General features: G+C 45.7%; 1 protein-coding gene across 2 annotated transcripts in view; it reads right to left on the bottom strand.

Moving 5' to 3' along the window:
- Positions 1 to 569: 569 nt before the first annotated feature.
- The window catches only part of WNT7B (Wnt family member 7B), a 457,578-nt gene continuing 431,503 nt past the window's right edge, over positions 570 to 26,644 (bottom strand). For both annotated transcript variants that reach the window (XM_086952752.1, XM_086952751.1), the window contains exon 4: positions 570 to 1,468. In XM_086952752.1, the coding sequence (XP_086808878.1) occupies positions 989 to 1,468 (480 nt within the window). In that variant the 3' untranslated portion in view covers positions 570 to 988. The remainder of the gene's footprint in view (positions 1,469 to 26,644) is intronic.

Genomic DNA, 26,644 nt, shown 5'->3' on the forward strand with positions numbered 1-26,644 from the left:
CAGACCTCCTTCCTCGGTTCTGGATCCCATAGTTTAGTGGTTAAGGCATTGGGTTGGGATTTAGGATCTATGAGATTCATACCTGCTAACCCGCTGATGTGATCTGTGATTCTAGAACATATTGCTTTACGCTTATGAGACTGACTCTATAAACTGAGAGTGCTTAGCAGTGACATTTCCGAAAAAATTATACAGATTATTTGTATTTAATATAATCTGGGAATAGCTACAGCAGCAGGAGCAGGTAACCACACTTTTATGTGGTCTTATTGCTACGTTGTGATATAAATAAGGCCCTCTTTATTAAGGACTCAGTAGCACTGAAATACTTAGAGATAACCATCGATATAAAAAAAAACCTGTGTTCTAGTAAGTTTACACTTAGTACAGAATTAAGACGTAGCTACCCGTTAGTGCTTAGGATTTTTGATGCTATTAAACATAAATAATATTTCTTAAATGTTCTTTAAAATCATTCCAGTGTGACTGGCAGCTGATATAGACTGTAAATTTGATCCCCCCTAATAACATTTCCCACAAAAGTGGAATCCAAGGTTCCACTATTTCACCGTCCGTAGAAGTTTCCTAATCTTACAGAAGTCCACTTGTGTGATGAAGGTTTAGTTTTTCCCTGTAGAATTAAAAAAACTGTCACATTCTTTTCAACAGTAACTGACCCGCCATTTCTGTCAAGTCCTCCACTGTGGGCCAAAATTCAAACAGGGGTCTTCTTCTATGAGTCAGACCACCAAATAAAGTGAAGAAAACGCCGGCCTTTTTTGCTCACCGTCACCTCAGCTGTTTCCTATTGCAGGTCCAACCTCAAGTCAAGAAACATCATTATTGTGTGTGGGTGTCAGGGGCTATAATTTTGGGCAAAATCAAACCAGATCCAGTAGAAAAGTTAAGATGTGCAAATGATGCTCTATTCATTTATTGACTCCATGCTCTTGAATAGTCTCCTGGAGTCTTCTATGCTCCACGTGCTTCACTTGCAGGTGAACACCTCAGTCCGCTCACTGCACGTGTTACATTTCACAAAGCAACACCAGTGAAATTTGCAGTTACACTGCCACACCTTGGTATATTGGTGCGTATTGTAGCCCCGCCCACAGCACAAGAGATCACAGCCGTCTGCGTGTGGGGATGTGCGGTTGCACAGCCGCCCCTGAGTCCCCACGCTCCCTGTAGAGGAGTCCTCCTCACAGTAGTTGGGGGAGCGCTCAATGTACACCAGATCTGTTTCCATTGGCTTCTGGTAGCTCCTGGTCTTTTTGACTGTAAGGAAGGTGGGCTGCCGCAGCCGGTTTGCTCTCACCACTTCCACATGAATCGCGTCGTTGTACTTTTCTTTTAAAATGTACCCCATCTCTCTGAATTTCGGAAGAGTGGTCCAACAGGTCTTCGTCGTACAGGAGCCTGAAACCCCGTGACATTTACACTCCAGTTTCATTCTGTCCTCCAGCGTCTACAGTGGGAAAACAAACATAGTGAATCAGACCAGTTGTAGAAAAGGCCATTCCTTGTATTATAAATGAAGTACTTGCATTAGCAATACCTGATACCATTTGTCACACTTAGGCATGGAAACACTAGGACTATGGTATGTTGCAATAGTTTGTGTTATGACTTTGTAGTGTGGTGTATTTCACATACAACCTTAACAATCGGGATAATTAAGTATTTCTTGGCAGCATTTTCAGGTGCTACTACTGGGGGAAAGAATGCATGGGATGGGATCATTATGTGCAAAATATTTGCTGTTTAAGCTGTGGTTCCTATGCTCTTTTGTAGTTTTCATATATACCTTTAAATTCTACTACAAATATAGCAAAATAACCCAACGAGTATAACCTGGGGAAGTATGTTATTTTTGCAAAGCAGCTTAATTTCATCAAAAGCATTAGGGCAGTACAAGCGATAACCTTTTACCCATCACAGGAAGTGACATCACCCCAAATGGGATGGGGATGCCCAGACGTGGGTCCTATGCTCACCATGCCACTGGATTCAGGCATTCCTGGCTGTTGAGGGGGGATACCCAGTAACTGGTCCTAGGATGCTTGTTTCTGTTCTAGGGAGGACCTGGCCTGGCAGTTCGGGCTTGACTGTTCCCATGGGGACCAGGGTCAAGACAGCTATGCATATGGCTGGGTCCAACCTTGGGTGGTGTGATGAGCTAAACATTATGGATTTAGGCCCAGATCTCTGTACTGGGGGTAAGTGGTGGACATTGATCAGCATTCCGTCCATCAAGTGTTTTTTTTTACTTCACAAGTCTTAAGGCAAAACAGCAGGTCATTGCAAACATTTTAATAAATAATTCTAATCGAAAACTCTTGAATGAACCATGGTATTAAGCCATGATTGATACCAGGTACCAAGCACTAAAGTTATCAAAAGCTAAAGGAATATTAATTTCAATTCCCAGTAGATTGGTTAAATCACAAAAAATGGAAAGGAGTTTATGGGAGCAGCAAGCAGTAACATTGTTACTCTAAGTTACCCTTGAAAACACTGTCGCTAGGTCTACATATATTCAGTTCTCTGCCATTTTTAATAGGGGTGGCCAGAATATTCTGTTGTGCCAGCAGGTTTAACCAAATTTTGCCCACTCCATGTTACTCTATAACATGGATTTTAGGCCAAATTCCAACAGTCACGGTGTGGCTGATATTTTCCTGTGAGGCTCTAGAATATGTGAGCTGGCAAGCGAGCTGTGGCATACTCTAACGCAAGTTTCTAATGCGGGCAGTCAGAAGGCTGCAATTCTAGTGGATTTTCTACTCAAGCGGCAGCAAAATTAACTTGAATGCTGCACTGTTGCGCAACGCATGGTGCCAATCGCGCTGATAGTCAGAGCCGCCTGTGCTACTTGTGCTAAATTGCAGCACTAGCTGCATATTTTGCGCCAGTTGGCGGAATTCCAAGCAATCATGCAGAGTTTTTCTGTAACTTCGCCAAATTCCACAGAGTGAACTTCTGTTAGTTCCGCCCACCCCTAATTTTAAACTGGCATTAGTAGCCAGAGCTAAACTGTATCTGGTACACTTGATGTGTTTTACTAGTCCTCAGCTGGTCGAGTCACTAAATAAAAACACTATTGGTGTTCAAGATATCCACAACTAGTAATTATAAGTGAAATGTACAGATAATGATTTTTTTGTGGAAAATATTTGTATATTGTTCTAAGCATAACTGGATTGTATTGTTTAGGATGCTTAGAAATAGGAGAAGAGTGATTTGAAGGACTAGATACAAAAAGTTGTCATTAGAGAAACATTTTATTAATTAATGTATTGTTCAGTGACTTGACAAGCACAATCATTTCAGTATCAATTGTTGACTTCAAAAAGGTATGTGTGGCCTTCATTTAAAGTTTATTTACAGGAAGGTAGCCCAACTTTGCGGGTACTATATGTGAAATGCGCCTGTATTTTTTAGACAAGTTACTGCAAATCAGAGGTCTACTTCTATTGATCTTTTTAATTTGAAAACGTGCTTGTGTGTTAAGTGTTGTATTTCTCAATTTCTACTATAGTACATGAAATTTCTCCATTGAGTAGATCGTACTTGATGATAAAAACTATAAATAAAGTAATTAACGCTTAGTTACAAAGAGTATTTAAATCATAGGTGGGATGCGTTTGGGACTCATATTGATTGCTTCCTTCAATATTTGCTTACCCGCTGGCGCATATTGAGGGTATTCCGAAATTCAGCCGTTTGTATCTTCTGAGCCCTAGGTGTGTGCTGAAAGTGGTGATGTATCGGCTCTCCTCGGACAGGGGTAGTTGGTGATACCCTGCATTTAAGTCAATTTTCGAGTACCACTTGAAACCGTTGACATCTGCAATGATGTCATCCATTTTTGGCGTTATGTGGCGTTCTCTCTTAATCACTTTATTGGGTAACCGCATGTTGATACATAGGCGTATGGCTCCTGGCTGTTTTGGTTTTTCCGCGATGACCATCGGGGATACCCATGGTGTCGGCCCAAATACTTTTTCGTTGACCCCTTGTTCTTCAAGGGCCTCCAGTTCTTTTTCCACAAGCGGCCGCAGGTGGAAAGGAACTCTCCTGTGTCGCAGGGTGATGGGGGCAACTGATTTATCGATGTGTAGTTTGATGGGGTCGCACTTGATGCACTTGAGGCCTTGGAATAGCTCGGGGAACTGTCTGAGTAGAAGCTCTACCTGGTACGTCCAGATTCGTCTGGCGAACGCGATTAACTTTAGATCCTTTGCATTGTGACTGCTCAGGAGCGTATCTGCCTCCCTGTCGACGAAGTGGATGGTCGCCGTCACTTCGAGGTCGTCTGCTTTGATAGGTACTGAGATCTTCCCCATCAGCGGTAAAGGTGTGTCTGCTCCGTAGGCATAGATTCTGGTTTTGGACGACACTATAGGAGGGCGAGGGCATAGGCTTCGGAATTATTGTAGGCCCATGACATTCACTGTTGCCCCTGTATCGATGACCGCCTTCACCTCTGTTCCCGCGACTTGGGACTATGCACGTGGGTTGAGGTCGGCTTCGCTGTTTAAGCTCTCTTGCGAAAGAGACTATGTACACTTCTTCATCGTCATCTTCTGACACGTCTTCTACCGTTGGCAGGTGTTTCACTGGTCTCCTCTGTGCGTGGTCGGTAGATGCGGTGTCTGTCACCGATAGCTGCCGGACTGCTCGCGTTGGGGGTTTCGGTCCTCGAAACTCTCGGTTTCTGTTGCGCCTTCTGCAGACTGATGCAAAATGATTTGGTATCCCGCAGTTGGTGCAGGTTTTTTCTTGGGCGGGGCAGTCTTTGGCGGCGTGAGGTTCATGGACACAGTACCCGCATCTCGATCTAGGGTTGTCTCCTTTTGCCTCTCTGAATGTCTCTCCTTTGGGCTTGGTTCTCACAGCGTCGGCTTGTTCGTTTCTGTGGGGTTTGGTTAGGGTTTGATCCATTTCATTTGCCCTCACTGCATATAGGTCATGTGATCTGGCTAATATCAATATGTCCTCTAGTGAGATTTGTGGTTTGCGCAGTATGAGTCCTCGTAGGATCTTGTCGCGGCACCCCTGGATTAGTTGCCTCCGGATCTCTTTGGGTAGGTCTTCATCCGTGCAAGTGCTAGCCAGTTCTCGGAGACGTGCATAGAACATGTCCATGGATTCCCCCTCCCTCTGGGGGGCTTGTCCGAGCTTAAACACTTCGATGTCCGGATTCAGTTGTGGGTCAAAATGGCCATTTAGTGCAGTTACTGCTGCGTCACAGTTGTTAGCCGCCCCTGTGTTGGGTAGGTGTTTGAACAGCTCGCGACAAAGTAGTTGTTGAGGCGTTCGATCCATATCCTCCAATGAGGGTAGGCTGACGCGGGATCTTCCAGTTCACTGAAAGGGGGCAGGACTCCTGATGCGGCGTGCTGGAACGGGGCGCAGGCTGGCGCTGCAGCGTTGTTGTGGTCGCCCATGGGGCTTGACGGGGATGGTCTATGACTGTGTGTAGGCCGGTGGCGCGCCACGTGCTCAGGCAGGTCTAAGGGAAAATGGTGCGAGATCCCACACGGTGCTCTGTCTTGCTCCTCCCTTTTTCCCCAGTTTTTTTTCTTGGGCCTTCTATGGTTCAGTGCCCCTCCACCTTCTTACTTGATGCGCACCACTTCTACTTCACTCCAGTGCCTTGGATGTGCCCGTACTCGGTCTTCTGTGGCTGTGGTGGAAGTTTATGTGAGCAGGGAGTGGCCACTGTGCACCCTTCTTCTGTCCTAGCAGGATCTTGGATTTGCCAATGCTTGATGACACTCTCCCTCAGTGTCAGTGGCAAACTACATGGGCGGCAGGGAGCAGCCGAATAGCTGGGGCCTCAGGCAGTTCACCTCGCCAGCTGGACCTGGAGCGGCGATGTCCAGCGGGGGCGTGGCCTAGACACACTGCTTAAGGAGAGCACACCGTTCTGGGGAGATGCGAGGCCTCGTGGATCCCCTCTGTGCGTCCTGCACCAGATACGTGGCAGACGCTGAAAATGGGGCGGGGTGAGCACACAGCCGGTACACTGCTGAGCCGTCACGCTTGTGAGGTGGCCACTGCACGGGGCACATAGCGATGAGATGCGAGCGAGGGTTGGGCCCCCTCTGCTAGTCGCAAATGTTGTGGGTGATCCTGGGGATATGCTATTGCCGCTCGGCTGCTGCAGGCCGAACGCGGGGGCAGAAGCACTTACGTGGCAGTAAGCCAGCCAACACATGTGCTCAGGTCCGAAGTGACGACCACAGCGGCCGCACCCCTTTTATTCTAGCCCTGCAGGCCACGCCTGGCCTGCGGATGTAGTGGATGGGTGAGTGGTGGCGAGTAGACCGCCAACCATTACAATGTTATGTTGTTTTAATCTTATAAGGCGCTACTCAAGAGGTTCCCGGCGCTGCCTCACAGGAACAAAAAGAGAAAAAGAAGGTGCTCTACAAGGTTTTTAATAGAACGTCAGCTTTATGGGAAGGCAGAGTTAATATGGTATTATAAAACCTTTACATGTTAAGTGGGTAGACAAAGTGCGTAATTTTGCACTGTTACATTTCTTACATGTGGTCATACAAGTATATTTTTGGAGTTCGAAATAACTGAAGAGTGCCAAAGCAATGTACCCTCCAGCTGAATAGTAGACCTACAGTTGGTAGTTACAAACTGTATGCTAAATAGAGATGTGGTGAACAGCCTATAAGGTAAAGGCTGTAATATGAATACAGGCTTGCACTAGATCAATAGCACCAAGTACCACAATGAACACTTACGAAGAACTCCACTCAAATTCAGCTGTCTATTAATGTAAGAAATTGACTTATTGGTTGAGGGGAGGTGGGTAACCCCACTAAAGCAACAACCAAAATTCTTGTCAGGGTTAACCAAAAAAAGTCACTAAATTACCATTTGCTTAACCCTCGGGTAGCTTGTCACAGAGCAGTCAGGCTTAACTTAGAGGAAACTTGTAAAATATTTATGCAGCACACATTAGCGATAAAGTTAAAATACAACACAAAAAAATCTCAAACTAATTAACAAAAATGGAGTACATTTTAATGAAATAATACCGGAACCACAAGCATTCAATAAGTAGAGCTAGAGAAATGCTGTTTCAAAGTGAAAATAGTGCCTACACTGAGAAAGTGCCACTCACAGCCATCTAGTTGCACTAGACCAGGGAGAAGTCACAAGTTTAGGCTGACTGCAATTCGACACTGGTCAGATATAAGGACCAGGTTTGATGAAGAGTTACTTTCAAAGTCTGGTGCAAAGAGTTCTGTTTCCATTGGAGGAGACAGAGGGGAGGAGGCAGAGAATTGCAGATGGTCGTTGCTGTAGCATATATAGCAGGCCAGGCATCACAGGCTGTCACCGCTGTAGCTGAAGAGTTGGTCTGGTATTGTATGCCGTTCACGAGTCCCGGTCTTACGTTGTCAGTCATTGCTGGCAGGTGCTATCGACGAAGAGCAGGACCCACTCAAGCTTTGCACTGGCAGTTGTAGAGGGTGGCGGATTATTTGTGTGAACAGGCCTGTTCGTGAGGAGCCCAAGCTTCAAGATTATCATCTTTTCTTCAGGAAGAGTATAAACTCTGGGGCCAGCCAGTGGTCCTTGTCTTGGGAAAGGGGTCTCTTGGGGGTCAAGGACTAATCCAGCAGGAGCCAGCAGTGCTCAGGCAGGTCCAGTTGCAAGCCCAATCAGGTACAATTGCAGGAGGTCAGCTGGGCAGTTGCTGAGAGGTCTTTAAACTGTAGCTCACACACGTCATCCAATTGACCTTTGGAGTCCCTCTGGGTAAGCCTGGAATTAAGGTATAAGCAGGTCCAGTCTTTGTTCCTAGACAGTAAGGTAGACCCCAGCAGCAGGGCAGTCCCCTGACAGCAAAGTGGTCATTCTTCTGTAATTTCAACAGGGCCGGGAGTGTTTTGATGAGTAGCTCTGGAGGTTCAGTATTTATACGTGGTGCTAGCCTTGATGTTAGGGTTCTCTTTGCCCTCCCCCAAATCTGGTTCTGGAAAGTTATTTTCCTTCCCCTGTCAATGATCCCCATTTTCAGGGGATGACAAAAGGCAGGGAAAGCATGGTATCAGGTCCCTTTGAGTGTGCAGGAGGCAAAGCCCTTTGAAGTGTAACTGGGGTGGAAGACATCCCCTCTGCAGTCATCCTGCTAGAATGGCTCACCCTCTGTGTTACTGTCATGAAGCAATACACAAACTCAAAGAGCAGGGCCATTCACAGCCATGTAACCTTGGACACTGGCAGAAGGCTCAAAGGTTGGGAAAAGAAATGTCCACTTTCTAACAGTATCATACAACAATGTCTCAAGGGTAGTCTGTAGGAAGCTGGCTCTGAATGCAGCCGGGTGCTGTTTTGGCATCGGGTGCCCTGTTGTTTTCAATGTGAGTTCCTGGCTTTGGATTTGGCTGCAGGCTCGATCCAGAAACACTTTCGGGAGGAGCCAACAGCTAGGCAGGTATGTTGGAGGGCTTGGGGACATAGGTGCACCTCAGGTTCTCATTTTCAGGGCGACTACATGCAGAGCTGTCTTTTAAGGTCTGATTTTACCTTACCGGGCCACTCACAGTTGGGGGGATCTCCATGCAGAGGCTGCAGGTGGTGTTGGGGAGTCCTGGAGGGGTCTACCCACAGTGGGCTCGGACTCTAGAGTGCTGGGGGACCTTGCTGGTTCTGGTGGGCCCTTGAACAAGTCAGTTCTTCTCTGCAGTCTCGTCTGCTCGGAGTCTTCTTTCATCCTTCTTGGTAGGTTATGGGAATCTGTCTTCTTGTTTCAGGACTGCCCCCTACATACTGTATTTATGAGGCATTTTAGGGGTCTCAGTGACTACACCCTTGCTGTGCTCCCCAATTGAGGTAGTGGACACAATCCCTAATCCTGATTGGAGAGTGCCTGCCATCTGCAAGATGGCGCCCACTAAAGAGTGGGCTTTACCCCACCTCTCCCACCTGAGGGGTGGGGTTGGCAGAGGTGGGCCCACCTTCTGGGCTGTTTTACTTTTCTTCCTGCCGAAAAAGAGGGGAAACAGGAAGGGGGCCTGCACCTGACAGCAGGAGAGGCTGGAGGTTGCCTTACAAAGGCAGAGAGGCCTTTGAAGCTCCCCTGCCACAGATGGCTCTTCCTTACCTGGGAGAGTTGTGAACACCTTCACCCAGGAAAGGCTTTGTTTCTGGGCTCAGGGATGGAAGGCTCACAGCCCAGGGGTCCAGAAAAATGTCTTGTGGTGGCGGGCTGGTGTTTAACAGTCAGGGAACCAACCAGAGGCTGGTCATTTTTCAGGGGGCATCTTTAAGATGCCCTTTGAGTGATTTGTATAATAAATCCCACACTGGCATTAGTGTGGGTTTATTATGCTAAGAAGTTTGATACCAAACTTCCCAGAATTCATTAAAGTCATTATGGTGCTGTGGAGGCTGTCATCACAAACTCCCGGGCTATATACTCATTATGGCTTTCCTGCACTTACAATGTCTGAGAATGTAGTAAGACACTCATGCACCTGTACCCTTACCATTTGCATAGTGCACCCAGCTAGAGGGGTGGCTGCTCTATATCCAAGGAGAATGTCGCGGAGTGTTACGGGGTAGTGAAAGCTGTCCATTTAGGGCATGATGCAGAGTGTAGAAGCAAGCAGAAACAGGCAATATTGAGAAGTTGAATGCTACGGTCTCCTTTGTACGACCATGTCACTATCAGCTACATGATGATGAAGACAATCCCCAGGCCATAGACTCAGACGCCACCAAAGTTCAACCACAAAGTGCCCATGACTTCCGTGGCACAGAGTCAGTGGCACCTTATCTTAAGTGTATGCAACACTTAACCTCTGCGCACTGTTACTGTTGGCGGGAAACCACTGCACATTTATGAATACTTTAACACTAGAGAAGTTTCAAAATAAATGTATTTGTAACATGTATCAATAACAAATCAGTCCTCGCATTTTACAATAATCAAAAATATTATCACATTCTAACAAAAAATATACACAGTATAAACATAAGTAGATGCCGAATCTGGACTTTTGGCGACTTGTCTTTTATGCCCAATGCATTTCGAGCTCAAATGAGCTCTTCGTCGGGGGCCTGTAAACTGAATATAATTTTCAATTAATATACTCATAAAGCTCTGCAGAACATCACTGTCTTCATTATTTTACAATACATTGCAAATGAAATTATGGTAACATTGTTGCTCAGAATGCCCTTCACCAACAACACAGTGTGTGTGGGAGATGAAAATGAAAACAAAACTCACTGAAGTCGCAATGGACCAGGGATATCCTATGCTGAAAAAATGGACAGAATCAAACAAACTCCTCCTTTCAATCGTTGCGAATATGACGTGACAACGCTGGTAGGCCACAAGCTCAGACGATCTCTTAGCTTAAACTCTCTATTCGCTCTGCCTAAACAAGAAAACACCAAACACCCGATCCTCACTCTCCTCCTGTAAATGTATAAAAAACATGCGCTCAACACCGGGTACAAAGACCCTGAACCGCTAGTCTGCCGAATCTATCAACCTAAACACCGGTGTACCGGGTGCTCACCTCACAAGTGACTCGTCGGTTTGGAAGCCGTCTCTCTCTCTCGTTCGTATTCAGACTAAGCTCTCGCTGTGAAAACAGCTGACTACGGGAATCAACCACTCGTGAACCCTTAAACTGAAGAAGAATACTCAACATTGAGAACGGACTAGAGCGTACCAACACGCGGGCGCCATCTTAGAAAAGGAAATATCAATAACGGGGGAGTGTAAAGCAGGAAAGAAACCACTGAAGTAATGGTTTAAAACGAGTGACTTAAAGAATAAAAAAGAAAAAAAAAGAAAATGTCACCATGTTTAGCGAATAATAGAGCAAAATCTAGCTAAGTGCAGACATCAATCTCATACAGTGTCAGGTTAAAAGAGGTCTCATAGAAAACATGATAAATCAATTTTCTCATTTAAACCTTTTGGTTCTTGTGTGGCCAGATATTTTATCCAGTGGATTTCTCTTTGGAGGAGGGATCTGGTTAGATCTACCCCCTCGTATAATTTCACTACATCTAGTATGGAAAACCTGATTTGGGCTATGCTGCGATTGTTCCAATGTTTGGCTAAGTTGCTCTTTACATTTTTGTTTCTTATTGTACTCTTATGTTCAGAAATCCTGGTTTTAAGTTTTCTTTCTGTTTTTCCGGTATAGATTTTCCCGCAGGGACATTTTATATAGTAGATTAGGTTTTTGGAGTTACGATCCCCATTGTAGTGTAGAGTGAGTTCTTTTCCGGTTTGAGGATGGTGTAACATCTTGCCTTCAATCACATTTGAGCAATGAACACAGTTTTGGCATTTCCTCATGCCTCTGTAAATTACTTCTTTGTCTCTTATGGGGGTCATCAATAACTCTTTCAAATTCTTTGATCTCTTATAGGCGAAGATAGGCTTGTTGAAGAAAATCCCATTGAAATCTACTTCATTCTTTAAAAGATCCCAATGTTTATGTATGATAGATTTCAATTTCTGCAAAGCAGTGGAAAATTTGGATACAAACACGTGCCTGTCCTGTGGTTTCTTTGGTTTTTGCGTTAAGAGGTTATCCCTACTATAGGCTTCTATCCTGTTTTTCGCTTTCATCAAAATGTCATCAGGGTATCCTCTTTCCTTGTATCGTAGTTGCTGTAGGTTCAGATTCTTCTTCAACTCGTCCTCATGTGAACAAATTCTTTTAATCCGCATGTATTGTGATAAGGGTAAGTTGTTTTTGAGATTTTGAGGAAGGAAGCTCTGAAAAGATAACGCATTGTTTACATCAGTGCCTTTTCTGTGTACTGTGGTATTTATCTGCATGTCTTGAATGTTGACCAAAACATCTAGAAATGGCAGTTCTTTGTCACTGATCGCATGGGTGAATTCAATGTACTCTGAACATTGATTCAATCTTTCAATTTCAAGTTCAAGGCTTTGCTTTGTTCCAGACCACAGCACAAAAATATCATCTATAAACCTCCTATATAGAGTTGCATGATCATTCCAAAATTTATTGCTGTAGATGTGATCTGCCTCAAATTTTGCCATAAAGATATTGGCATATGCCGGTGCCCCGGCAAATCCCATGGATGTTCCATTTTGTTGAAGGAAAAACCTAGATGACCATTGAAAATAGCTATGGTACAAGCAAAAGTGTAAAAATTCCAAAATAAATACTTTCTCTGCCTTAACCCATGATTGTTGTAGCAGGGCCCACTCCACGGCTTCCAAACCAGCTTGGTGAGGAATAGAAGTGTACAATGACTTAACGTCAATTGTACACACTATAGTGGTGCTTGTCATGCTGATGCTTTTTAGTGTCAAGAGAAAATCGTTGGTATCCTTTATGTACGACGGCCATTTTTGGACAAATGGCTGCACAGAGTCAGTGGCACCAGAGCTGGAAGGGGATGCAGACTGCGATGAGGCCTATAAAATTAAATGAACTCTGCCATGAAGAGATCAAGACTCTGTTCCAATTGTGTGACCACCTCTCCTCCTGGATCTCTAACACACGACATTGAAAAGGCATGTGAAGATGATTTGTGGTTGACGGGGGTCTAGGCACCAGAGCTGAGCGGGAGTGCAGCCTGTGACGATGCCGTGTTCTGCCTGGTATGGGGTGTATTGGATTGGTGTGAGGCCTGCTGGACCGCAGTGTAGGCCGAAGGCAGAACGCAGCAAGGGCCGACAGACACGTGTGGTTGGAATGCTATGCACAGAGTTGATGGTACTACAATGAAGGGAGTATAGTGATATAAACTCAGCCATAAATATGTACTCTGCCATTGTGTAATCAAGACTTGGTTCCAAATGTGTGACCAACTTGCCGGTGGAGTACGTCAACAAGAAAAGAGTACCGCGGGCCTGTGTTGCGGAGGCCGTGATGGTCTGAGGAGGCTACCAAGGTCGTGGGCCTCAGGCTTGGAGCTTGCACTGGCACGTGGTGGGCCTTCTGACACACGCCGGTGTTGGCAGGTGAGCAGTGAGGCCTGGGTGCGCAGGGGCAGGCAAGACTGGTTTGGGGACTAGCAGCACGGGGTGCAGCAGGCGCACAGGATTGAAGGCAATACCACTCTCGGTGACAGCGTCGGCCTCGTGGCGAGGTGAGTGGCGCCGCCCTGGCAAAGACATTGGGCATTACGGAAGAGAACAACGCCCCGAGCTACGTTCTTTTTATTCACACCCTTACGCTGGCCTGGCATACGCCAGACAGCCCACTCCGCTTACGCTTACAAGGGGGATGTAACAAGCTACATTTTCGCGATCTTCCCCACTGGCTGGGGTGACATGATTGCGTCCACTGTCCACTACACTGCATACACCAGCGGTGTATGTCGACATGGATATGTGTGTGGTCTGCATTCCACAGTCTGTCCAGCACATCCAAGCCACACTTGGCATTGTGTACCTTCTCATTCATGGGTCACTTGCATCCTCCGCACATACCTGGTTCCCACCTCTCCCCACAGTCTGCCATTGTGTGGCTGAGGTGCCATGCCGCTGATGGCTCATGTACATGGCTAGCCCAGGTTACCACAGTAAGTTACGCTATCATGTCTTGTAGGTGGGCATGTTGTTTAGCATGTTATATGTGAGTTTGTAACATGTGCATTTCCAGAGTTGTGAGTTGCATAATTGTGGAGTTGATGTATGCGATGTGTTCATTTGGTACTTACCAACGAGCAGTGCATTTCCGTAGGTGCCATTTTGGAATATGATGGACTGTCAGAAGATGTAGGAATCATGCACACTGCCTGGGTAGTTGGCGACGACATTGGTGAAGAGTCCCCGGTGGTCCACTATTGCCTGCACATTGATAGAATGCGTGTGCTTTCTGTTGCGGTAATTGTGTGCAGTGTCGGCAGGGGGCACAAGTAGGACATGTGTGCAGTCAATTGCCCCAAACACGTGCGGGAAGCCAGCTAGGAAGTAGACTCCGTGCTTGGTCTCCTGCTGTTTCTGCGCAGTGTGGGGGAAGTATAGGTACAGGGGCACCAAGCTGATGATAGCATCCAGGACAGGTGTGAGGAACTTGGATAGGGGTGGCTGTGAGACTCCTCCGACTCAGGCGGTTGTTGGTTGGAAGGTACCAGAGGCCATCAGGTGCAGCACAGCCAGCAGCTTTGTCTGCGGAGGGATGTTGGTTGTCCATTGTGCTGGTACCGTCAGCCTGTGGGCAATGATCTTCAGGATGCAGAGGATGGTTGTCCTTTTGAACCTGTAGTGGGCAATGACATTCTCTGGTGTTAAGTATTTGAGGCTGGTGCGTTTTCTGAGGATCTGCTGTCTTTGTCTGCTCTGCCTCTGTGGTTGTCCAGGCAGAGGGGGTTGGGAGGGAGGTCTGGGGGGGTGGCGGGGACCTGGTGTGGCGGGCCTGGGGGTGGTGGCGGTGGGTGTTGTGGCCCTGTTGGGGCTCTAAGCTGCATGATCAGTAGCTACATGACAACTGTTGTTCTTCAGGTGTGGCTCTGCGCTCTGCTCCCTGTTCTGGTGCAGGTTGTCGTCCGACTTTACACCATGTCAGAGCAGGTTTTAAATTCCTGCTGCTAACGCGCCTTATCGCCTGTTTTGTGGTTTTATCACCAATCTGGCTGGTCATTGAGAATGTTGCGGAGTGGTGTTGTCGCTGCTTTTTGCACGGGAACGCCTACTCTGCATCTCATTAGTGATAGTTGCGGGGTCATCTGTGGCGATATTTTTTGCGGCTGCTATCGCAGGTAAACTGATGATACGGGCTGTTAGTACCAGCTTGTGAATGGGGCGGTATATTTATCGCCACTTTGGCTGGGATAAAGTGCCGATAACTCTGCGATAAATCCTTGAGAATATGCCCCTGAGTATGCAAAGAACAGGAGGCACTTGAAAGCACATTTTTTATAACACTTATAAAGCGCGCTATTACCAGTCGGTGTCCTGGCGCTGAAGTGATAATTCCTAGGGAATGGATTTTTCGGGTACTTAGAGTGAAAAGAGCCATGTTTTCAGATCTTTTCTGAATGTCATCAGATTCTCGTTATGTTTAAGGGAGAGAGGGAGGGAATTCCACGCCATCGCAGCTCCCCTAACAAAACTCCTTCCGCCCCAGCGTGCCTTCCTGATCCGAGCCGTTTTAACCAGCCCTAAACTAGCCGACCTAAGTTGCTGCCTGGTCTGTACCATTGAAAATGATCCTGAAGGAACACAGGGCCAAGACCATGTAGTGGTATGCAACGCTTACAACGCGCGCATTACCACAACCTACCATTACAACGCGGTCGTAACAACGAAAGTTGTTACCACGCATTGCGCTGGGGGGCGCTCAAGGATAGGAAATGATTTAATTTACTATCCCAACACCTTCCCTACTATCCACGGGGACTGGTGTTGGAATAGTAAATTAAATTATTTAATTTTGCGCCCCCCCAGCGCAATGCGTGGTAACAACTTTCGTTGTTACGACCGCGTTGTAATGGTAGGTCGTGGTAAACGTATGCGTTCTAACGTCATACATCCCATGTAGTGCCTTAAAGACAATGCAGAGGGCCTTGAACATAATCCGCTTCCGCACCGTAAGCCAGTGCAACTTCTCCAGCTCCTTGGAGACTGAGGAAAACTTGGGCAATCCCCCAATAAGGCGGGCGGCCGCATTTTGTAGAACTTGAAGCTTGTTGAGCACCCCCTGTTGCGCCTCAAGAAAAAGGCTGTTGCAATAATCGATGCGTGAAAGTACAAGGGCTGTCACCACCGTCTTTCTACTCCCTCCGTAGGAAGGGAAGAACCTTCCTAATAATTCTCAGGGTCCAATGTATAGAGGAACTCAACGCCTTGACTTGGGGTTTGAAGGTGAGTTGGTTGTCAATAATGACACCAAGATTCTTCACCTTCAGAACCGGGGAGGGCGGAGGTCCCATGTCAGTAGGCCACCAGTTGGGGCTCCAAAGATTAGTGTTCGAGCCAAAGATAACCACCTCAGTCTTGGAGGAGTTCAGTTTTAAACAGCTTTTTGCCATCCAGGAACTGACTGCGGACATGCTGGCCTGGAACCTACCTGCCACCCCCCCCTCTGTCCCCGGGAACACCGAGACCACAATCTGGGTGTCATCAGCGTAGGATGTTAGCTCAAACCCAAAGGATCTGATCACTGGGGCAAGAGAGGATACGTAGATATTGAATAGAGTGGGGCTTATGGAGGAACCCGGCGGGACCCCCCCCTGGGAGTTCGAAAGGTCTTGATTCGAACTCCCCCATTGCCACCACTTGTACCCGGTCTGTTAGAAAGGCTTTCAAGATGTTAAGTGCTTGACCATGGACCCCGCAGCCCTCCAGCCGATCCACCAGCAAAGCATGGTGGACTGTATCGAAGGCCGCTGACAGGTCCAAAAGGATCAGCACTGCCTGGCCCCCTTCATCAAGCACCTTCCGGACCTCCTCTATAGATTTAATAAGAGCGGTCTCGGTGCTGTGACCCTCTCTAAACCCATGTTGGGCTGGGTCTAGGCCCTTTGAATTACGCAGGAAGGAACAGAGCTGGGAGTTCATGATTTTCTCGACCAACTTCGCCGGCAGTGGCAACCTGGATATTGGCCTATAGCTGTTGGGGTCCGAAATATCAAGGGAAGGTTTTTTAAGAAGTGGGCAAATTGAGGCCCGCTTCCAGAGTTTAAGGAAGTTCCCCTTCTCAAACATTAAATTAAAAATGCGGGCCAACTGGTTCGCAATAGGAGCGGCCACCAACTTTGCAGTAGAGGTCGGGCAAGGATCATGCGGTTGAACCGCATTGAATATTTATTGTCGTCCCATATTGAGTTAAATGGCAGGTTTGCAAAATCATACCTGCCCAGAAGTTATAAATATTGCAAGGAGTGAGTGTGCTTGTGGTTATACATAGGTGGTCTGCATTAACCCAATTTAACACATAGATTTCCACAGGACATTGTAGAAGACTTACAACAGAGAGGAAAAATAAGTTTGGATGTGAATTGCTAAAAGACGATTTAAGGAGAAGACCTCCCCGAAATGATGTAGTCGGGCCTCATTAGAGACCTCCCAAAAATAATCTAGGGGGGCCTGAGTAGACGCCTCCCAGAAATAAACTAAGAGGGCCCATCTAGGTGATGACTACAATTTGTGGGCACTATCGACCTGCTTGTGAAACCTTAGGTCCCTTATTTCAGCGTTCCCCGGCAGGGTGCTGTTTTCAGACAGCCTGGATCTTGCTTGGTTCAGAAATGTTTGATTCCATTGTCAACCATTACATTCATAAAGTATGATCTAGTTTTGGCCCACCCAAGTCACGAATGGGGAGGCAGAATTCGACAGACATCACCATATTTGCGCCTGAAGTGAAAGAAGAGGGATACAAACAATACTTGAAGTGTGAGGGCTGTTGCAAGTGGTTGGCATCTGCACTCATTTTTGGAGATCAAGTTTTATTTTCCATAATCATATTTTCATCCATAGAAAGAGTGAAAAGGGATGAAAAGTGTGAAAAAGAGATGACAAGATAAATAGAAAACAGCAACAATGGGTAAAAAGCAGAAATGAACTAAAATCTAGGGTAGGGTAAAGAGGCAACAAAGAGTGTTGGAATTAAGAGGCATAAAAGGGAATCATAGTTAGGCCGTGTTCGTATTCAGTACCCAAGGCAGCATCAATGGCGGGCCCCTAAGAAAAACTTTGGTCACCTGCACTTAGGTTAGTGTACAAAGGAAACACTGAATAAAACTTTGTTCAGAAATTGATGGGGACATTTCCTAAGCTTATTTACGTAACTCTGGTTACAGACCTTCAAAAAAAGTGACAGACTGCAATTGTTACAAAGGTTGCTACTGAGACTTACGGGTGATCTGAGAAAAGGGATGACAAAATCAAGCACTTCGTATAAGCACCCCTTTGTCTTTATGCCATAAAAAGCGCTCTGGAGCAAGGCATCGAAGAGGTTGATTCATCACTACATGCCGACCAAGACCCTCAATTTGACCAACTCACAGACTTTCGATCAAGTATGATCAGAAATGATCACGGGTGATCTATGGACCCAGTTTTGATCAAGCCAGTCATGGTCCAGCTTACAAGGATTATATTCTAATTCAAACTACTTTAGGGTTGGAGCCATATTTGGATTTTGTGATCAGCTAACCAGGTTTAGGCTTCGGTATGTTAGATGGCAGCTATGTTTACCATGTGGGCAATGTGATTCTTCCCCCATCCTTATCGGCCATTGTGACAAAAGAGCTCCACAGTCTATGCTGCATTTTGTTTTATTCTGTAGATTTTATTTAAGTCTTACAAGGTGTTTTTTAATCCCAGTCTGGAGGGACTCAGGGCTGACAAAGAGTAAACCAGCCTTTTGGCATTTAAAGGCACGGAGCTCATCACTGATCTGTTTTAGCGTCAGTTAATTTCTTAAAGATGCTCTTTGTGTGAGGAACCACAAGGCCTTCTGAATCAAATATGAAATGGGTCCTAAGAACTTAAAGAATATTTTTTGGGTTATTTTTTGCACTGTTTTGGCACTTTTAATGTAATGTATCTGCTCTTATGATCATTAATTAATGCTCAAATAAAGCGATTTTGACTTTGACCGGCTTGTCATCAAGCGCACAACCACACTTTCTTCTTTTCAAGAAAGTAGCTGAAAATAGTAATTTTCTACCAAGACTTCAGCTTAACTGTGAGTGCTGAGAGTCAGTGAATGCTTAACATCTAGTTGACCCTACCTTTTACTACAAACACCGTAGAGAAAACGGTGTGCACCCCTCTCCTTTCACTGCACACCTAATGACCTGTACACAGCAACCACTACTATTTCACTCTGGGGCTCCAATTGGAAATTGACATATGGCAAAGTGTGTACAGAGCCTAGAAGCGCCACTTAGTGGTGGTGCCAAGTTACCAGAAAATATCTTGACAAATTGCCATTTATCAGTATATTGGAAGTGCTGCAATAGGCAAAACGCTATTTTAACTGGAGACCTCGATAACCGTACACCATTCATGTACCTTACCTAGCTGTATTGAGTAACAGTATTTACCAGTACAAGCAGGCAATACGAAACAGCCATAAGGCGACCTGTTTTGGGGCAATAGAAAACACCACACAATATAAATCTAAAAGCTAAATGTTGTTTTAAAACCAACGAGCCATTGCAATATGCTAACCTCATCATGCAATATTGGCCTCTCTAGACTACAGAAGCTGCCAGTCACCTGAATATATTCCTGCTGTCTTATAAACCCACAATGAGCAAGAAAGGAGAGAGAGAGCAAGAGGAACAGGCAGGAACATGCAAGTAGAAATCTGCAACTCATCTAATTCTGTTCCTGTAAGGGTTACTGTGAAATTTAACTGAATGTGTTATTTCAAAATTAGGCACTTTGGGTTGTCATACAATATGGGAATTATACTCTTGAGCCCTTTGTGTAGCAGGTATTGTTATGAACACATAGCTCTGTGTGAGCTTTTTGTTTAGTCATGCCTTTTACTTCTGTTTTTCTGGAAAATACATCTTTCAGAAGTGTTTTTTAAATATTGTATCTCAAATAGATTTCTAATTCCCCCTTCCTAGGATAAGTCTAAGAAAATCCGAGAATCTAGGGAGTTTCACGTGTGGGAATTAGTGCAGAATCACCACTTACAGCATATACAATTCTCCAAAATCAAGATCCTGAAGGGAAATGTGATTACAAAACGACTTCGACTGGTAATGTGAATAAATTCGGTGGTGCAAATACGGGGAATGCTGCCTTACCGTTTAACAAAGACAAAAACTGAAAAGTGGGAATCCTTTCTTGACAGACAAAAGTGCATGCGACCCTCCAGGGTCACCGAAAGCTTTCGCGCAGTGCGCCTCCGTGTTAGACCCCGGGCTTGGCATACTGGCAACCTTGCAAGCTCAATGGTATGTTTTGTCCCTTTGGCTAGTGTACTTCACCAAAAGACTATAAGCTCTAAGGATCCGAACTGGTTCTGAACTTGTAAAATTCACTCCGTTTTGTAAAAGAAAACAATGGCGTAAGCCGAGTAGGCACCATGTGATGAAGGCCTAATCACGTCTAGCCCCACTTCTTTCGCTCACTTCTTCTCAAGGGGGTTGCGGATAATCCAACATGAATATTCATGAGATGAAATGACATGCTAATTGAAAAAAAGGGGGAAATGATTTGCATGTCCATAAACCAACCACAAAAGCTGACCGGTTGGCAGGCCGCGAGGACCTGGGGAGGAGAGCCCGGGTCGCAATCACTTCTGCGGGTTTGTGCTTGTGGTACCATGGTCTCAGGATACGGGTCTGGCTAATTATCTGCTGATTGTACCCAGTGTTTGCCTCTTTTCAACCTAGAGAAAGGAAGCCAGCAAGCAGCTGGGCGATTGGTGACATTCAGCCAAGTGGGTTGTGACACCGAGGGGGTACTAAGACACTGATCTAACTATGCAGGAGGTAGAGAGTGAGTGGAGCACCCGCAGGGGCAACGAGAGGTCCATGTGCTGGGGCTGTGTGTGTGTAAAGCCCGATCTGGCCCTGCAGTTAGAAGGACTTATCTAAGGGGGTGCGGAGCAAGCTGTAGAACTGACTGAAATATGCACAAAATAATAGCAAACATTTTTGGGTTTATTTATTTTGGGCTGTGACGCTGGCCTGGGCCTTTGTGGAAATGCACATTTTTGAACCAGATGTTGGTTGTAACAGAATCCGTATTGGTTTGGAAGTGCAGTGCGGAAAAGCAATAGCAGACTTCAATTACACGTCCATCAACAATCTGCCTGAGATCAGCCCTCACATCAAATAAACAGAAGCATAATAGTTTGCCTCTGTGCAGTACTTCTAGCAGAGACTGGATTGAAGCACCCTTTCCTATTATCACTGAAGGAAGGTTTGAAGGCAGATTTTCATAGCTTCCCTTATGTCAAAGCCAACGCACCGGTGTCATAAACTGCTTCAAACGTTGTTAGAAAGGGCTATTCAAAGCCTTTGTAAAAGATATCCTAAATCCCTGTTCATTTTGGGCAGATTTTCACTTCACAAAGAAGACACTATTTCAATTGAACACAGAGGCCAAAGATTAAATGGGCGAATACGCCAGCTCACAATTAACCTACATTGGAGCTTTCCTTATTATGATTCACATAATGAGAATCGTGGATATTTTCACTCGTCCATTGGTTTTTGAATGCTCAAAATCTTACAATACCACGTATTGTCAGCAATTATAGGTACAGGGCTTAGGAAGGGTAATGAAGCTGCTATATGGTGACTGTGGCTAACGCAGAATGCTCTGAACATCCATAAAACTTTACGTCGGCGGGGATTTAAGAATATTTTGCCATCCCAGAAACACCAACTAATGTTCTCAAGTAAAAGACAGCAGAGATTGCGTGTCCAGAACTTGAAATGAAAGCCACACCCACATCTTTACTAAGAACGCACTGGGAGCCCTTCATAGGGTAAACAAGTTTGCCATTCTGAGAAATTGGGTTACAGGTTGAGTGGAGTGAAACCCAATTCAAGCAGCATCCACAATCCTTGCCAGGGTGAGGCACAAGCAAACCCCAATGTACCTGTGCTCAACCCTCTGGTAGCTTGGCACAGAGCAGTCAGGCTTAACTTAGTTGGAAAATGGGTAGTAGTGGTTTGTTATTTACATTTCGTTAGAAGACCTACGTTTATTGTGGCGATAGCGACAAAAATGCTAGTACAAATGGATGAGGCTCTTAGGTTATACACACTCTACTGCCCAAGGTGTGACTTACACACTGGATCTTAAGAAACAGAATGTATACAACTGTTATGGAGAAAAACCAAAGCACTCAGACAGTATCATAAATTAGTACGAGGCCCAAACGTTAAGGACTTGTTTCTCAAAACAATAGTACAGTTGTTTGTGTAAGATTTTGTGGGCTTCAGTATTTTCAAAAGTTCACAATTACTTTCTTCAGAAACAGCCAACACGTATTTCCTCAAAAAGTGACTTTTTTAAGGCTGTGAGACGTAAAATAAAATATGTTAGAATGCGTTATTTATTGGAAAAGGGTAGATAAAAAAGGAAAGAAAAATGCAAAGTAAAAAATGTGCATTTGTTTTTACTTTACATTCTCATTTCTTTTTTTGTAACATCTCATAGCCTTGAAAAAGTCACTGTGTGATGAAACGTGTTGGCTGTTTCTGAAGAAAGAAATTGTGAACTTTTGAATGTTCTGAAGACCATAATTTCTTACACAAACAAGAAACCGTACCTTTGTTTTGAAAAACAAGTCCTTAACGTTTGGATCTCATGCGATTTTGTGCTACTGTCTGAGTGCTTTGGTTTTTCTCTATAACAGGATTAATTTAGAGGCAATGTGGGAAGTATTTATGCAGCACTTCACTTTCTCCTGACTGGCAAGTGGTGGGCCTCCGCCCACGCCCTTAGAGCCTTTTGGAGCCCACCTACATGGTGCTCCTTTTGGTGAGTGTCCCCCTCTCCTTGCATAATTTCTGGAGATCAGCCACAGTGTAGCTAACCATATTCAGGATCTCAAATTTCATGTTTGCAGGTGTAGCTACAAGCACAAACAAGTATAGTGAGGGTGAATTTGGAAAAAAGCAAACAGGCGAATCAAAGAGAATTTAAAACTCAAATTGGTCTCAGATTATTTTATCTGGGATTTGTAGTGTAACACAAAATTACTGTATGGAACTGCACAAACACAAGTCCCAATCCTCATCACTGCTCACCAATGTGAGAAATTGGGTTTCTGGATGAGGGATGTGAAACCCTACTCAAGCAGCAACCACAATCTTTGTTAGGGTGAGGCACTTTCAACCCCCAAATGACCTTATGCTCAACCCTCTGGTAGCTTGGCACTGAGCAGTCAGACTTAATTTAGAGGAAATGTGAAAAGTATTTATGCAGCATTTCAAAGAGTAATAAAGAGATAACACAAGAAAAATCATGCACCAATTTAGAAAAATAGAGTACATTTTAATTTAAAAAAACAAGAGAAAAATAAAAGTATTTAGGCCTGGAAGTAAAATTCAGCCCATATGTGGTGTTTGTGGAGTTTTGCCCACTCCAAGCTCCGCGTTGGGCGCAGACTCTTTGTAGCGGCGCAGAGCGAAGTTTTTCCTCTCAGGCACTTGCCAGTGTTAATTTTGCAAGCGCGGGTGAGGAAATTCATACTCAAGAACACCTAGTGGTGAGATTTCTCAAAGTGGCGGTCACAGCAGGTCGCTACAGCTCGGGTTGAGAAACCTTCCGTTCGCGTTGAGGAAGCTGCCTCTTGACTAGAACATCTACTTGAGAAGCAGAAAGAAGCAGCGCCCTCTTGCACTGCACGTGGTGCTGTTTGTGTTGATTGTACAGGGCAGGACACACACCTGGCACTAAAATCCAGCATGAGCAGCGTTACTTACCACACTCCGCCGCTTGCAGAACTCAGCGGAGCAAGCAGAGATTTTTCTGCACTTCACTTAGTTTCGCGTAGCAGAACTTCATGAACTCCACCCAATCAGTAGAACCGTAGCTATACAAATTTTAAGATTTCAGTAAATATAGAGCCAAAAAGCACAGAGCGTCACCTGTGCATATCAGGTCGCACCGATGGGGATTATGTCATAATTAAAAGCTGACTGCGATGGAGCACGGGCCGACGACAGACTTGAGTACCTTAAATCGTGGTTGGATTGCTTTGCGAGGTCCCACATGGAGGATGCGTTTTGAAGCTAAGGTGTTGCATCGTTTTCCGAAGAGCTGTGAGGTTGTGAGGTGAGTACAAGCACCATCTTTGAGAGATTTGTGATGTGCTGGCCTGTGTCTGTGAAGCTTCCCACATCGGTGGTTCCGATGCAAGGTCAATGTGAGTCCTTTTGGGGAATAGAGGTGATGCTTTGGTTCGGCTCGGATTTGCTCCCCGCAACAGAGGAGATGCATTGATTCTGCTGGATCCACAGATGAGCTGGCAGAGAACCTTCAGGCCCACTTCCAAGTGGTCGGGACTGAGATGTCTCCACTTGGTAAAGGAGAACTCTCGGATGGCAGAATCCAGGAGCTGGGTCAAAGTTGTTTGAGCTTTTGTCCCTGAGGCTGTAGCCGTGAGGCCAGCCAACAGGCCTTTGGAGTCACTCTGGGATCATGGGATCAACAGAGGCAGGTCCAGTCCTTACTCATGAGGAGGGCAGCAGGCCAGAACAGCAGGGTAGCAGTCCAGGAGATTGGCAGTCCTTTCAGCAGCATATCAGTCCTTTTTCTTGGCAGAGTCTCTGCAGGTCCAGAAGAGCCTTGAAGAGTTGGTATCTGGGGCCCAATATTTATACCTCAGCCTTCCTTTGAAGTGGGAGAAGCTTCTAGCTTCCCTTTGAAGTCCACAGGCTTCTTGTTCTTCCTGACTTGACACCAGGCAAACCACAGGGGTATTCAGCCCTTTGTGTGGAGTCTTGACATAGCTTATTCAAGTGTAAGTAGGGCTGTGCCCAGCTCCTCCCTTTCATCCTCCCAGTGTTGGCACATCCAGGCACATCTATGCTCCATACTGTTTGTGGGTGTCTAGGAGAAATACACAAAGCGCAACTGTCAGCTACACCTAGTCATCTGACCCAGAGACAGGCTGCAGACACTATATAACTAAGGTTGGACAATGGCAACTTTCTAAAAGTGGTATTTTCAAAATTATAATTTCAAATCTAACTTCAACATGAGAGAGGATTTTTTATTACAATTCCAAAGACACCAAACATGAAGTGGTTACCGCCTCCCATTTGGAATTTTCCACTTCTTGAAAGTAATAAAGTAACTTTGATTATAATCTATGGAAAAGGTAGGCCTTGTAGTAGTAATGTAATGTAAAAATAACTTATGAAGCTCAAATTCATGCCCTGAGGCGTCTTGCCTCTGTAGTGAACTGATTTAGGCCGCAGCAATATTCCAGTCGGGTCAGGCGGGTGCGTTGGTGTCTTCTACTCCTGTGTGAAAAGCCATGTTTTTAAGGCTTTTCTGAAGGAAAGTAGTGAGGGGGCAGCTTGTAGTGTCAGTGGAAGGCTGTTCAAGAGCATGGCGGTGGCCCTAAAGAAGCTTTTTCCACCCCAGGGGGACAGTCAGGTTCCTAGCTGAGCCTGAACAAAGTGTCCTTCCTGGAATATACCATTAAAATTTTTCCTTAAAATGGTCTGGCTCAGTGACCCGGTCCTTCGGGGCTTCGAATTGTACCGGTCGCGCTCGGACCGTATAGCTTTATATGCAGACGATGTCCTCTTTTCCATGACAGATCCTTAGTACTCGGGACCCCACATATTGGAAATTCTCAGGGTTTTTGTAGGAACCTTGGGCCTCCATGCTAACACCACCAAATCTATAATATTCCCGGTATGCGGGCATCAGGGACGTGACACCTTGGCATCGCAACTTTCCCGGGCGACTGATGGCTTCAAATATCTTGGAATATATATCTCCCTGTGTCTGAAAGTCTCCTGGGCATGCAATATTACTCCGCTATTGGCTGGCCTTAGCAGCAAAACCGCTGTGTGGTCTTCTCTCCCTCTCTCCCTATATGGGCGCTTTGTCATTTTTAAAATGGTGTCGCTGCCCCGTATCCTGATCACCCCCAGAACTACCCATACCCCATTCCACGCTCACGGTTCACACAAGTCGCAGCCATACAAAATAAGTTTATGTGGAACGGTGGGGCGATCAAAATGGCACTCCATACATGTACACGATCCACATATTGCGGAGGGATCGCTGCAGCAGATGTCTATTATGTTGCGTCCCATATTCTGGTAATAAACTAATGGTGGTATAGCTCCCCAACGGATCCAGCATACTCTGCTGAACATGCTGTAATGGAACAGGAACCGCTCCTCCACCTATTATACAGTTCCGTTCGTCTGGATCATCTGCCACCGGCTGGCAGGGTGGTTATACAACTCTTTCGGACTAAGACCCAACAGATGGGCTTGCAGGGGACACTTACTCAAATTACTCCGTTATGGCAGGATGCATACCTCCGATCCCTGACGACGCTGAAGGGGTTTGGAGGGTGGGACCGTGTCAGGATCTCGACTCTCGGTGATGTAATGCGTGGCACCTCAATCACATTTTTTTCAACAACTACAGGATGATTTATATTTACACAAATCACAATTTTATAAGTTTTTTCAATTCCGCCACGCACTTCTACCCCAGATGCCTACATTAGAATCCCTCCCAAGGTTTCAGTCCCTAAAGGGCCAGTTGCTTACAGGAGACCTAGGACCTCACAAGATCAAACAGGTCTACCAGACACTGACAACCCATACACCCACCATACTGGACAAGACACGGCTTGCATGGCAGGCAGATATACCCGAAATCACCGATGATGATTGGGCCGAAGCCATCGCCAGCCCTAGGGGTGCGGCATTTTCCATGCGTTTTCGGCTTATCCAATTCAAATATATACATTGCACATATTTCACTAGGGTTCGCCTGTGGCGGATTGGCGTTATTCAGTCTCCCATGTGTCTGAGGTGTAATAGGGTGGAAGGGAGATTCCTTACCACAGTCTGGAGCTGCTCAGCATTACAGCCGTTTTGGCGCAGAATCAGATCATGCCTTCACCAAGTGCTGTCATGGGATCTCCCACTTGACCCTTGCCTTTTCTTGTTACATTCAACAGACGAT

This window comes from Lissotriton vulgaris, chromosome 1_2 (genome assembly GCF_964263255.1).
Source record: "Lissotriton vulgaris chromosome 1_2, aLisVul1.2, whole genome shotgun sequence".
NCBI classification, from domain to species: Eukaryota; Metazoa; Chordata; class Amphibia; order Caudata; family Salamandridae; genus Lissotriton; species Lissotriton vulgaris.